At 39.1% G+C, this 12,034-nt stretch overlaps 1 protein-coding gene across 1 annotated transcript in view; it reads left to right on the plus strand.

Annotated features, from left to right (window-relative positions):
- The window catches only part of LOC104278875, a 40,723-nt gene extending 29,117 nt beyond the window's left edge, over positions 1-11,606 (plus strand). Inside the window, exon 2 of the mRNA XM_009875988.1 lies at positions 11,082-11,606. Coding sequence (XP_009874290.1) covers positions 11,082-11,606 — 525 coding nt within the window. The remainder of the gene's footprint in view (positions 1-11,081) is intronic.
- Positions 11,607-12,034: the final 428 nt, after the last annotated feature.

A 12,034-nucleotide genomic window follows, 5' to 3' on the forward strand; every position in this document is an offset into this window, starting at 1 on the left:
TCTACTTTGAAAGGCACTTGCAAGACCAGGAAAAAAAAAAAGTAGTCCTTTTGAATTGTTGTATTTCTGTAGGTTAGAAGGAGAAGAAAAGGAGTCCAAAAAATTATTATGAAATCTATATGAATCCAAAGGGCGCCATACATACATCTGGTGGGAGGAAACAGTTCCTAAGCTGATTTTCTTATCAGCTTAGGCAATTTGTGGTAAATTACTATTAATTTATTTCAAGTCAAAGTCGTTCATTCTTTGACAACTTAGTCCAGACCATGCACAGAGATGTATTACCTGATGTCTAGTGTAGGTCATTGTTATTTGCATATCCAGTCACAAGACCTGGATATCTTACTGATCAAAGAAGCTACAGAGACTTTTCTTGATGTACTGATAAACCAGGGCCAAGGTAGAGCAGGGTGGAAAAACTGCCATTTGTGCTTTTTTCCTCACTAGCTTAAAAATACTTTCCTAACCTTGGAAAACTGAGTCGCAGAAAATTATAGTGTTTCAGGAGGACTGTCATTTGGAGCACAGATGAATAATACAGGGAATTCTTTTGACAATACCTGCTCTTATTTCAAGGAAAAAAATGGTGGCTAAAGAGCTTTATAAATATGCCAGCTTTCAGTGGTATTAAAGACAAATACAGTTAATGTCCACTTACCAGTTGCTAGTAAAGCACTCTTAGTTGCTTCCATCTCACCCACAATGTAAAAGAAAAAAATAAAATAAAAAGAAATTTCTATGTCACATCAGAGGGTGTCTAAACGTCCAATTCAATGAGTAATAAAACATCTGGACACTCTTCAAGAGCCTTCAGTTGGAGGTCTTGTAATCCCTCCTCATCTTCAAAAAGATTTTTTTTTCTTTTATTTACTCTGAATTTAGTAAGTACAAAAATGAAATCTTATTTTCTGGTATAAGAAAAGTTTTTTAGGAGCACACACTCCCCATATATTGTGTTTCTCTATACTTCTGTAGCTGGGCTCAGGTTGAAGAAGTAGTTCTTCTGATCTTTCCACAAGCTACTCTGCTGGAACAGCAGTATCTTTCTCTTTCTAGGCTATCACGTAGAATCAGGATGTACATCAATTGCCCTTATTCCCAGATTAGCTGCCCTCTAGTATAAGTCCAAAGAAATAGAAGCAGAATAAGTGGCAAAAAGGATAGAGGATTTTTCTACTTATGTTTTTTCTTGAGTGTTCTTATAGTCTCCTCTTGTGATAACTGAAAAGCACAAGGAATGTTTATCTGGTCCAATATCTGGCGTCATGACATCATAATTCAGATTTTTCATTTGTTTTACTCTGAGAAAGTATTCTCTGACATGAATAAATTATTAGCGTAGAAGTCCAACAGCTTTGTGAGATATTCTTTCTTGTTCCTCTGTCATTTGGAATTTGCATTTGATTTGCATGAACTCATAAGGAAATTACCTGCAAACTGAAAAATAATTGTATGCGTTTTACTGGTATCACTAATTTTATCCTAGTTCTTAAGCTTTTAAATACAGTATGTTTAACAGAGCTAAAAAAATTCCTTCCCTCATTTTTTTCTAATAAATTTTTGGTTATGGTGTCTAGCTTTTCTTAAACATCCTGGTAATGCAACACTCTGTCAGATTTCACTCCTCTTCTGTCAATGTGTTAGAATGGTGCAGTCTCAGAGATAAATGAATATGAATCATGTTGATGAACTATTATTTTTATCATTCCAAGCAAAAAGGTTTAAGGCACTCTAGACCCTCTCTCAATAGAAGTTTAGAGAGGAAATAATCTGTGGTAACAGATTCTGAACAGCTGTTGAATAAGGAAGAAAATAGCTGGTTTATAATGGAGGAAAACCAGAAGACATTCCAAATACCAGGGACAGAAAGATGTAGATTGCCTTCATAAAATCTTGTGTTTACAAGGGTGCTTAAGTACTCTTAGACAATAATGTAGGATGATACCAATACCTGCTACATTTTTCTATATTTCCTCTAAACTTCATACTCAGCTGTTCAACATTTTCATTTTTTATCTGTTTATCAGGTAGAGCTGAAAATAATAAAAGGGCACAGCCTCTGTGTAACTACTGAAATAATCCAAAATTGGAGGATTATTTGCAAAAAAAATGCAAGAAAATGATATACAAATGAAAATCAGGATAAAACTTTTCTTTTTTTTTTTTTTTTCCCCCCCAAAACGCAGTAGGGTTTGACTTTTCTCTGATATGAAAATAAGTTAGGGAAGAACAATGTTCCTGTTTTCAGGCATATTATCTGTGCCAGAACAAGAAATATCAGATACAAATTCAAACTACCTCAGTGCTGAAAAACAACTTTTTATGAACTTTTATCAGATATTGAATAATGATTTTGCCAAATCCAGTGCAAGTATACAAATATTGCTTTGTCTTCAAATATATTTGTATTCATTGGCATTCTATATTAACATTTATCATATTCATTTTGGAAATGAATGCAAGGTACTGTAGAACTTCCAAAAATACAAAGGTTTGCCCCAGGAAACTCAGTATACAAACAGACAGTTATCAGGGGACAGGTTAAGATTATGTTTGCTGCAGTACATTCAGAATTGCATATTTTCTGGTTCCCTTCAAAGCCAAGAGAAAGGGAAGGAAAATATTTTATTTCATTCATAATTTTATTTATTGCTGTCTTTAGAAAAAAACATAAACATTTTTTAGAAAATAATTAACTGAAACAAATTCAGTGAGCTGCACACAAATTGGCCAATAGTTTCAATCAGTTGGAATCTGTATTCTCCTACAACTAAAACATGAAAATGAAAATGCTGCTGAGCTTTGCCATTGATCCCAAATATAGCTAACAGTTTTTGCTAGTGCTACTGGGACAACTACACCATCTGTTGATGGAAGGTCACAAGATCATTTTAGCCCTGAAGTACCTGAAATCATTTCACAGAAATAATAAACCTAGCAGAAAGCTGAAGCATCACTGATATCTCCTAGGGTTGCAAAAGTGACACAGGAACACAGTCATAAGGATGGAAGAACATTCAGATGACAGTCAATCTTGTGCTGTGCCTTTAATCTTAGAACAGCCTTTGTTTAAATGTAATCCATTTAAAAGCATAAAGCTGAAGTATTTTCTATTAAGGATCCAAATGATAGTAAAGTTCAATTAGGTCCAGTATCATTCAAGGCTAAAAGAAATCTTTTCCTTACTTCCCAGTAAAGGACAACTGTCTCTCACAATTAAACTAGATTTTCAACACATTCATGAAATGTTGAGGACCAGAACATTGATTTGAACCTTAACCAATTTACAACTGCTGAAGCGTGTCGGGATGATTGCAGACTTACTCGTCCACAGTTTAATTGGCACCAGTGCTCTCTAGCACTGGTGACAAGCAAGAAAAAAGGAAGAACTGCGTGTTTGCAAGCTGCTTATTACAGAATATTGTTTATCAGCGGACAGATTCCAATACTAATATTATATCTGTGCCAGTCTGAAGTCCTGGACAGTGCACTGCTGTAAAGGTAATGTTGTACATACTTTGCTGTGCTAGGGAACCGTACACATTAGAGACGGAGCATTTTAATAAATCTATAAAAACCTCTGAAACAATTGGTTTACTTTTTCCTTATAGAGTAGATTTGTAGTTTCCATCAGCAAGTCTAATAAACTACAACAATCAGTTACTTGATAAATTGTTATGCAATTTATTCCATGCATCCGTTTTGAAGTAGAAATATGATTTCTGCACTCAACAAACAAACAAAAAAAGAAACATGAATTTCTATTATTGCTGCTTTCACTATTACTGCTATTTTCATAGGACCAGCTCTTGCAGTGAGATCTACAAAGAGACTAATCATCCAAAGGGAAGCTTTAGCAGAATAGGGCTATTCATGTTTGATTAGTGACAGTCAGCCTATGTCAAACAAAATGTAAAATCTCTTTACAGACAATGTAGAGAAGGCTCAGAGGAGATTCAGAGCATCAGTCAGATGCCCGTTGTCAGAGAGCATGATTAACTATTTGTTGCCTTTGCTCCACTGATGTCTCACCCTATGAGTGCCTGGAGCTTGCATTTGCCCGAGCTTTCACCTGTACACTTCCCTTACCGTCTAATATTTCAGGTTTGCTCAGAAGTATCTGTTTTGCTGCCATTGAGCAATTAGGTAACTCTATTTAGTTTGTGCCCCCAGGCTCTGATTTTGCAGTTAACTGCAGGTGATGTCTGGCTGTGAAACATGGTTCTGATCATCTGCTGATCCCATAGGGCCCATCCCAGGCACTTGAGAGCCATGCAGCTAAGGAACAAATATAAGGGCTGAAAAACTGATCCTACAAAGAGAAAACTGGGATATGTTTGTTTCTGGCTTCACCATTCCAGCACTTCCTAAAGGTGAAAGCAAGAAGGCTGTAATGAGCCTGATGGCACATGGTGTGAGCCCGGACCCAGGTGGTGTCCAGGACCTGACCCTGCACCAGGCACAGCAGCTGCTTTCAGATCAAGGACCAGAACCCAAGACTCTTCACTCTCCTACCAGGGGTGAGGGATTGCAGGCCGAGAGGGTCAAAGACAGCTGAAGGGATCCACAGGGTGCATGTGGGGAGATGTTTCCTGCAGGACAGGCTTATTCATCTCTTGAATACAATCTTATTCGAGTTGAAGACACAGAAGTAGCGCTAAAGGGCTAGGGAAGATCAGGGCAACAAAATGAAGATGAATGGAGCATAATCCAATTCGTAGCACTATCTCTTCCTTCCTGTACTCCCCTTTGACCTTCAGTGCTGCCTTGCATTAAAGAAAACATAAATAAAAGCATTGCCAGTCACAAAAGGGATAAACTTCCTACTATCACTTCTCCATACTTGCCTCACTAGTTCAGACACCTGGTCTAGAAGAAAATGTTGCCTTTCTGTTTAATACTAAGTGGCAGAAATGTTCAGAGCTGCTAAGGGAAAATAAGACAAGTATCTGTGCTGGAACTGTGGAGAGGAGTTTTCACCTTTCAAAGCAATATGTTGTCACTCACCAGGATCTACACAGAGCAGGCTGCCCATCCTCACAGGGGGGAAGTAGCCCTCGTGTATTAATTGAGGCGATGAGTCTCACTGCAAGTGCAATTGTACTGAATGAATCTAGACTGAATAAACTAGTGCCTGTGGTGCAAAACCATGGGTTCCAGGCTCTTGGCACAAGCCACAGCCACCAGCTTCAGTTCTGACAACACCCAAATCACCACCAGCTAACGGGAAGTAAGACGCTGTGACATCAATCTATCCTTTCCCTTCTCATGGCTAGTAAACTCTCACCTGAGCTAGAAGACATACAGAGAACAACTGTAAGGTTATATTCTGGCCTAGATTTGGGTTAATTTCTGAGGGGAAAAAATTCATCTTCCTTACTACTCAAAATGAGCGGCTTAGGAAAGAAGTGCTTGCCGTGAAATCTTTGAAGAAGGTTTTAGGGAAAATCTTCTAAGAGTACAGGCTGAGACACGGGTCCCATGCTCAAGAAGAAAGATGATGGTGCTGCAATGTGCTAGAAAAGGAAATGGCATTTTGGTAATTGGATTCGGTGTGTACCATGTGCACTTAAAGACATCATGGCCTTCTTCCTTGGTATTCACACACACACACAAAAACTGCAACATGGCCCATTTATTTTAAAGCACAGCTGCAGTTTAATGCTGATTCCAACTCCAGTGGAGCAATGTTAAGTTATAGAGTGTTAGTTTTAAATGTACTACATGGAAAATACATCCAAGGGATGCGTGTATATAACTCCTCTGTACTGCTTTAAAGACTTGGTCCCTAAGGGCTTTTATTCACTGAACCGTTTGTTTAGGTTTTGTGCAGCACAAACATTCAAAAAAACCCAACTCTGCTAGCTAGCCTGTTTATTAAGAAGGGTGGCGAGATGTTCAGAAACACCAGCAAACACTGAGGTTAAATATATCCCTCATGGGTTCCTTTTCTGAAAACATTTTATGACTTTGGGTTACTCTGGAGTGTTGAACTGCCTTTTTTTGTTGCCTTCCCTCAGCATCACACATAGCACAGGGAAACAAAGGCAAAATGACAAACATGGAAACAGAAAGATCAAGAAAAGGCGTTCTTTACATTTCAGGAACATCCTGTCATTCCTATTAACATAAATGTCTAGAACCTAAAACAGAAGATAAATATTCTTTAGCATACAGTATCATATTATAGTGTAAGCTGTCTCTTAAGCTCAATTGTTAACTGGTTTAGGAGGTTTAGCTTAATGAGGTTTAGCCTAAGTTAAAAAATTATTAAGACAGCTAACGTGAATAAGCACAAACTATTTCAGATGTCCTGTTATAAAATCAGGAAAAAATCCAGTAGGTCATTCCAGAATTGAAAATTTTGTTTTGTTTTGGTGGTTTTGGTAGTTTGGTGGCTAGTTATGTATTTTCTGTCTTCACATATGTCCTTTATATGCATTTATACTCTCTCTTACCCTGTGATTATTTATTTCATGATCAGTCATAGGGGGATCATTTGGTGTGTCATGTTCTTCTTGGCTGAGAGCAGTTTCAGCCGTGGTGAGATAACTGTTCATAAACTTCCTTTATGTTTTTTTATCTTTAAAAAGTTTCCAAAATTATTTTGCTAGGAAATAGGTTTGCCTTTTTTTGATTTTCTTTTTTTTTTTTTAGTCCTGTGGTTTGGGGTTTCTTCCAAGAACGTATTTGCAGTCATAATTAAGAAATATGTTAAACCTCTGTCAATTAGCCTAATTGATGTAAAAACCTGATTGGGTCTTGAGAGAAATGAATTTCCCCAGCTGAACCTTTTCAAAGAACAGCTTAGTGCAAAATAAGGAAGAATCCAAAACATGCAAGACTGCCAAGAAAAAAAAAAACAAATCTAAACTAAAAGAATTGTGACGTTTTGATATAAAGTGAAAGAAAAATTTCTTTGTGCAGACTTCTGTGTTTTAAAAATAAGTCATAGAATCATAAAATCATCAAGGTTGGAAAAGACCTCTAAGATCTAGTCCAACTGTCAACCCAACCCTACCATGACCACTAAACCACATCCTGAAGTGACATGTCTACATGTTTTTTTAACAGCTCCAGGGATGGTGACTCCACCACTTCCCTGGACAGCCTGTTCCAGTACTTCACCTCTCTTTCAGTGAGGAAACTTTCCCTAATGTCCAGTCTAAACCTCCTCTGGCGCAACTTGAGTCCATTTCCTCTTGTCCTATTGCTAGTTACTTATGAGAAAAGACCACCATCCACCTCACCATAACCTCCTTTCAGGTAGTTGTAGAGATTGATAAGGTCTTCCCTCATCCTTCTCCAGACTAAACAACCACAGTTCCCTGAGCTTCTCCTCCTGAGACTTGTTCTTCACAGCCCTCACCAGCTTTGTTGCCCTTCTCTGGACCCGCTCCATCACCTCGATATCTTTCTTATACTGCAGCACCCAAAACTAAACATAGCACTTGCTCAAGTGTTTTTAAAATGCTTTACTTTTTGTGCATGGGACTAATATAAAGCCTTTAAAAGTAAGAGTAGAAATTAGGAAGAGATGTTTGTGAGATAAAATATCAAGAAATAATATCAGAATATGGAAAGAATAGGAACTTAAAAATGTGGTTGTTGTTCGGCCAGAAAAGCAACTTGCTTTTTTGTTGTTGTTTTTTTTTTTTTCTGAAAATGCCTAGTACAGAATACAACAAATAGAGTCTGTAGGCAACGTGACAGAGGTCTTAGCTATATGATGCTATTGGTAAAACTGTGTGTAAACTAGGAAAACCTTGGTGAGTGCATGAAGCTCAAACCTGAACGAGTTGCTGCAAGCTCAATTGTGGGCCTGTGTGGTGGAAAACTCTCAGCCAAATGATAGGCTTTACTACAAAAGTATTTCAAAATTATTCCATGTTTCCCCTAGGAAGACTTACTTTCCCTTTGTGTCTGATGAATTAAATATTGGCTGAGAGATAGGTACTAATAAGTTCTAATTTTGCTGATAGAGAAGTTTTATTTATACCTGAAATTACATGGAATTTCAGTCTCTGAGTCAGGTTTAAAAGCTGTGTTTTTAAATTCTATTCAGAGTATGAGGACACAGTAACCTTCTGGTAAGCCACTTCATCTCACCATATCTCCCATTCCCCACTTGAAAAGGGAGGTAATAAGCTACCTGCTACTCAGCTACAACCTTATTGTAAATTTCTTGGCTTACATGGATGGAAAAAAGAAATTCATTGGGAATACTGATTTTTGTTGGCTTGAAGGTATATGTGGGGAAGACAGTTCAGATTCATCAATTCTGATGAAAAGCTGGACAAGTGCTGCTACATGCAGACCAGCTTCTACTAGGCAGATTTTACTGTGTTTTATCTAGATCTCAACAATGGCTCAAGAATGAGCTATATTATTTTGTGTGTTCTGATTTCTGCTAGTGCACTCTTTTACTGCCATAAAATGCCTATGTCACATCCATTTACATTTTTCTCAGAGGAAGGACAGAAAGGTTAAGCAGACACAACAGGAAACATTCTTTTTGATTCTAGTGTCTACACTGAGATTTCTTTGACCTTGTGTTTTAATATTTACTTAAGTAACTACTAAACTAAAGCTGGACATAAAGCCTAGATGACATTAATGCTCAATGTTGGTGTGCCATGATATCAGAGCCTTTAAAGAGTGATAACTGGATGCTGTCAGGCTGTGTTTCCTGCAACATCTTTTTCACCACAGTTAGTTTGAAGAAGAAAATGCATTCCTGGTGTGTAGAAACTCATAAACTGCAAGAAGCAGGGAGAAAGGAGAACAAGCACAGCTTGTGTCTTTGTGCCAAAATTTCTTCTCTCACACACACATGTCCATACTCATGTACACACACACATGCACGTGTTCTTTGCAGAGAAATATTTTAAAACAGCAAACATAGAATCATAGAATGGCCTGGGCTGGAAGAGACCTTAGAGATCATTTAATCCAACCTCCCTGTCGTGGGCAGCAACACCTCTCAACTAGATCGGGCAACACATACAGGAAGGACTTTCACCACTGCTTCATTCTCTTGAAAGATGGCAGAAGGGAGGAAGGAAAAGGATATCTGAAAGGAAATCTTAGCAACCCTCAAAAAAAAGGAAGTAGCAGAAACACTATGATTTATAAGGAGCACCATGATACGCACCATACAAATGAGTTAACAACTCACAGAGTAAGGTGAATGCAAATGCTGGAGACCAGGCACATCCCCACACAGATGCAAGAAAATACGGTCAGTGGAAAAACGTAAAGGAAAACTAGGCTCTTCATCTGTCTGACTGGTTCCAGTCATACAGCAATTACTTGCAATAATTTGCACTAATATTCAAGAGTCCATTAATTTCATCAAGATGTCTGCTGTAAGCATGGAGATTTTAATAATAATAATAAATAAATAATAATAATAATAACAACAACAACGACAATTACAACAACAATAACAATATGTGGTTGAGTGTGACCCTTTGGATCACAGATGTTGAAAGGCATAAGAAGTGAGTGTCCTCAAAGGATATATCTGTGTTCATAAGAAAGGATCAGAGAGAGAGCTCAAGAACTGGACTCCTGATAAATTGCATTGCTTATTTTTTAGCTTACGCTCTGCCTCTGTTTTTGAGTACTTCCACAAACATTTTCTATTCCAGTACATGCACACATTTATGAAGATAGGTCCTTTCAGAGAGCTCTCCCATAAGGCAGGATAGATAAGACAGCACCATATTTATCTCCTTCAGTTTCCCAGCGTTATCCTCAGATGTTTCAAACCCTCAGGGACCCTCTCATACCTTCCTGTTACATCCAAGAGATGCAACACAATCCTCAGTTTTGCATCCAGGATTAGCTTGCAGATTTAAAGACAAGACAAAATCAAGGGAACATCTCAATGCACATATCAATATCAAACAAGAATGTTTAATGCTGCGCCTCCTCTGCCTTGCCACCTTCACTGAGAAAAACTTAGATGGTTGTGATATGACAGCAGCATACTAGAAGGCTCTGTTGGGCTGTCACATAGCCCTCATTGTTTCAGATGCTATCAACTGGAAAAAAAACCCAAAAAAAACAAAAAAAAAACCCCCAGGTAAGGTGACATTGCATCAGAGCTGTATGTCTCACCATATAGGACTCATAGGAGCCCCTGTGCTCTTTCTGGAGCCATGCCACAGTGGTGCAGACAACAGCCAGTCTACACTATTTGGCCTTTAAGTCAGAAACTGGCCCTTGGCCCTTTCCTATTTAGCAAATAGCCACAGCCAGAGTATCTTTTCCTGCGTCGTTAATTACCCAGGTCCCACGAATGTACTCTGTTTTATGAAGATAAAATATTTCCAGTTCTTTAGGCAGCACAGTGCTTCTGCCTCATTAGCATGGCCCTATTCCATAAGACACTTGATTTAAGTCACTGTACAGCTTCCCTTCATTGCTGGCTCTATAGTTCACTTCTTTTAATACATTTCATGACGGCTACTGGCCAATGAAGGAAGGCTCCATCGGTGCTGTTCTGCCTCAGTGTACTTGTGGCCTTCAGTCTCTGTACCTGATCATTTCCTAAGAGCACATGTCTGGCACTGTGGTGATCGGCAGGAGAGGAGCTGTGTTTGCCTCAGGCAACCGTCTGCCAGGAGTGCAATGCTAATTTTAAAATTTTGTCCTGCATTTCATACTAATCCACAGCCCTCTGTAGAATAGAGGTCAGAAATATTATGTTCCATGAAAAATGAAAAATTTTTTAAAAAAGGAAGAGGTGAAAGAAAGAGTCAAGGTGACATGTTCCCTCACTCTCTTCTCTTTGCCCTGCTCCCAAGTGCTTTTTACCTTCTTTAAATTCTCTGCATTAGAGAATCACAGAATGTTAGGGATTGGAAGGGACCTCGAAAGATCATCTAGTCCAACCCCCCTGCCAGAGCAGAATCAGCTAGAGCAGGTCACACAGGAACGTGTCCAGGTGAGTTTTGAAAGTCTCCATAGAAGGAGACTCCACAACCTCTCTGGGCAGCCTGTTCCAGTGCTCTGTCACCCTCACAGGGAAAAAGCTTTTTTCTAATGTTTTTGTGGAATCCCCTATGCTCCAGCTTGCACCCGTTGAAAGGGCAGTGGTGTGGCTCTCTGTTAGAGAGTGTTTTGAATGCATGGAAGTTAATAAGTGTGATGGACCAGTTGAATGTTTATGGGTAAAGTTGAAGAAGGCCAACAAGGTAGATGTCCTGCTTGGGGTCTGTTATAGACCACCCAACCAGGATGAAGAGGTTGATGAATTATTCTATGGGCAACTGGCAGAAGCCGCAAAATCGCAGGACCTTGTTCTTGTGGGAGATCTCAACTTGCCAGACATCTGCTGGAAATATAACACAGCAGACAGGAAACAGTCCACGAGGTTCCTGGACTGTGTGGAAGACAACTTCCTGACTCAGCTGGTAAGTGAGCCCACCAGGGGAGGTGCCTTGCTGGACTTGTTGCTCACAAACAGAGAGGGACTGGTGGATAATGTGGTGGTTGGAGGCCTTCTTGGGCTTAGCGACCATGAAATGATAGATTTTTCAATTCTTGACCAAGACTATTACCATGGAATTCCAAAGGGCAGACTTCAACCTGTTTAGAACACTGGTTGAGAAAGTCCCTTGGAGTACAGTCCTAGAGGGCAAGGGGATCCAGGAAGACTGGACTCTTTTCAAGAAGGAACTCTTAAAGGCCCAGGAGCAGGCTGTCCCCATGTGCCGTAAGACGAACCAGCAGGGAAAATGACCAGCCTGGCTAAATGGGGAGCTTCTGGCAGAACTTAGGAGAAAGAGGAGAGTCTACCATCTTTGGAAGAAGGGGCAGGCTATTGAAGAAGAGTACAGGGATTTAGTTAGGTTGTGTAGAAAGAACATTAGGGGGGCAAAAGCTCAACTAGAACTCAGCCTGGCCACCACTACAAGAGACAACAAAAAGAGTTTTTACAAATATATTAATTACAAAAAAAGAGCTAGGGAGACTCTCCATCCTTTACTGGATGTAAGGGGGAACATTGTTATCAAGGATGAGG

This window comes from Apaloderma vittatum, unplaced genomic scaffold (genome assembly GCF_000703405.1).
Source record: "Apaloderma vittatum isolate BGI_N311 unplaced genomic scaffold, ASM70340v1 scaffold7649, whole genome shotgun sequence".
NCBI lineage: Eukaryota > Metazoa > Chordata > Aves > Trogoniformes > Trogonidae > Apaloderma > Apaloderma vittatum.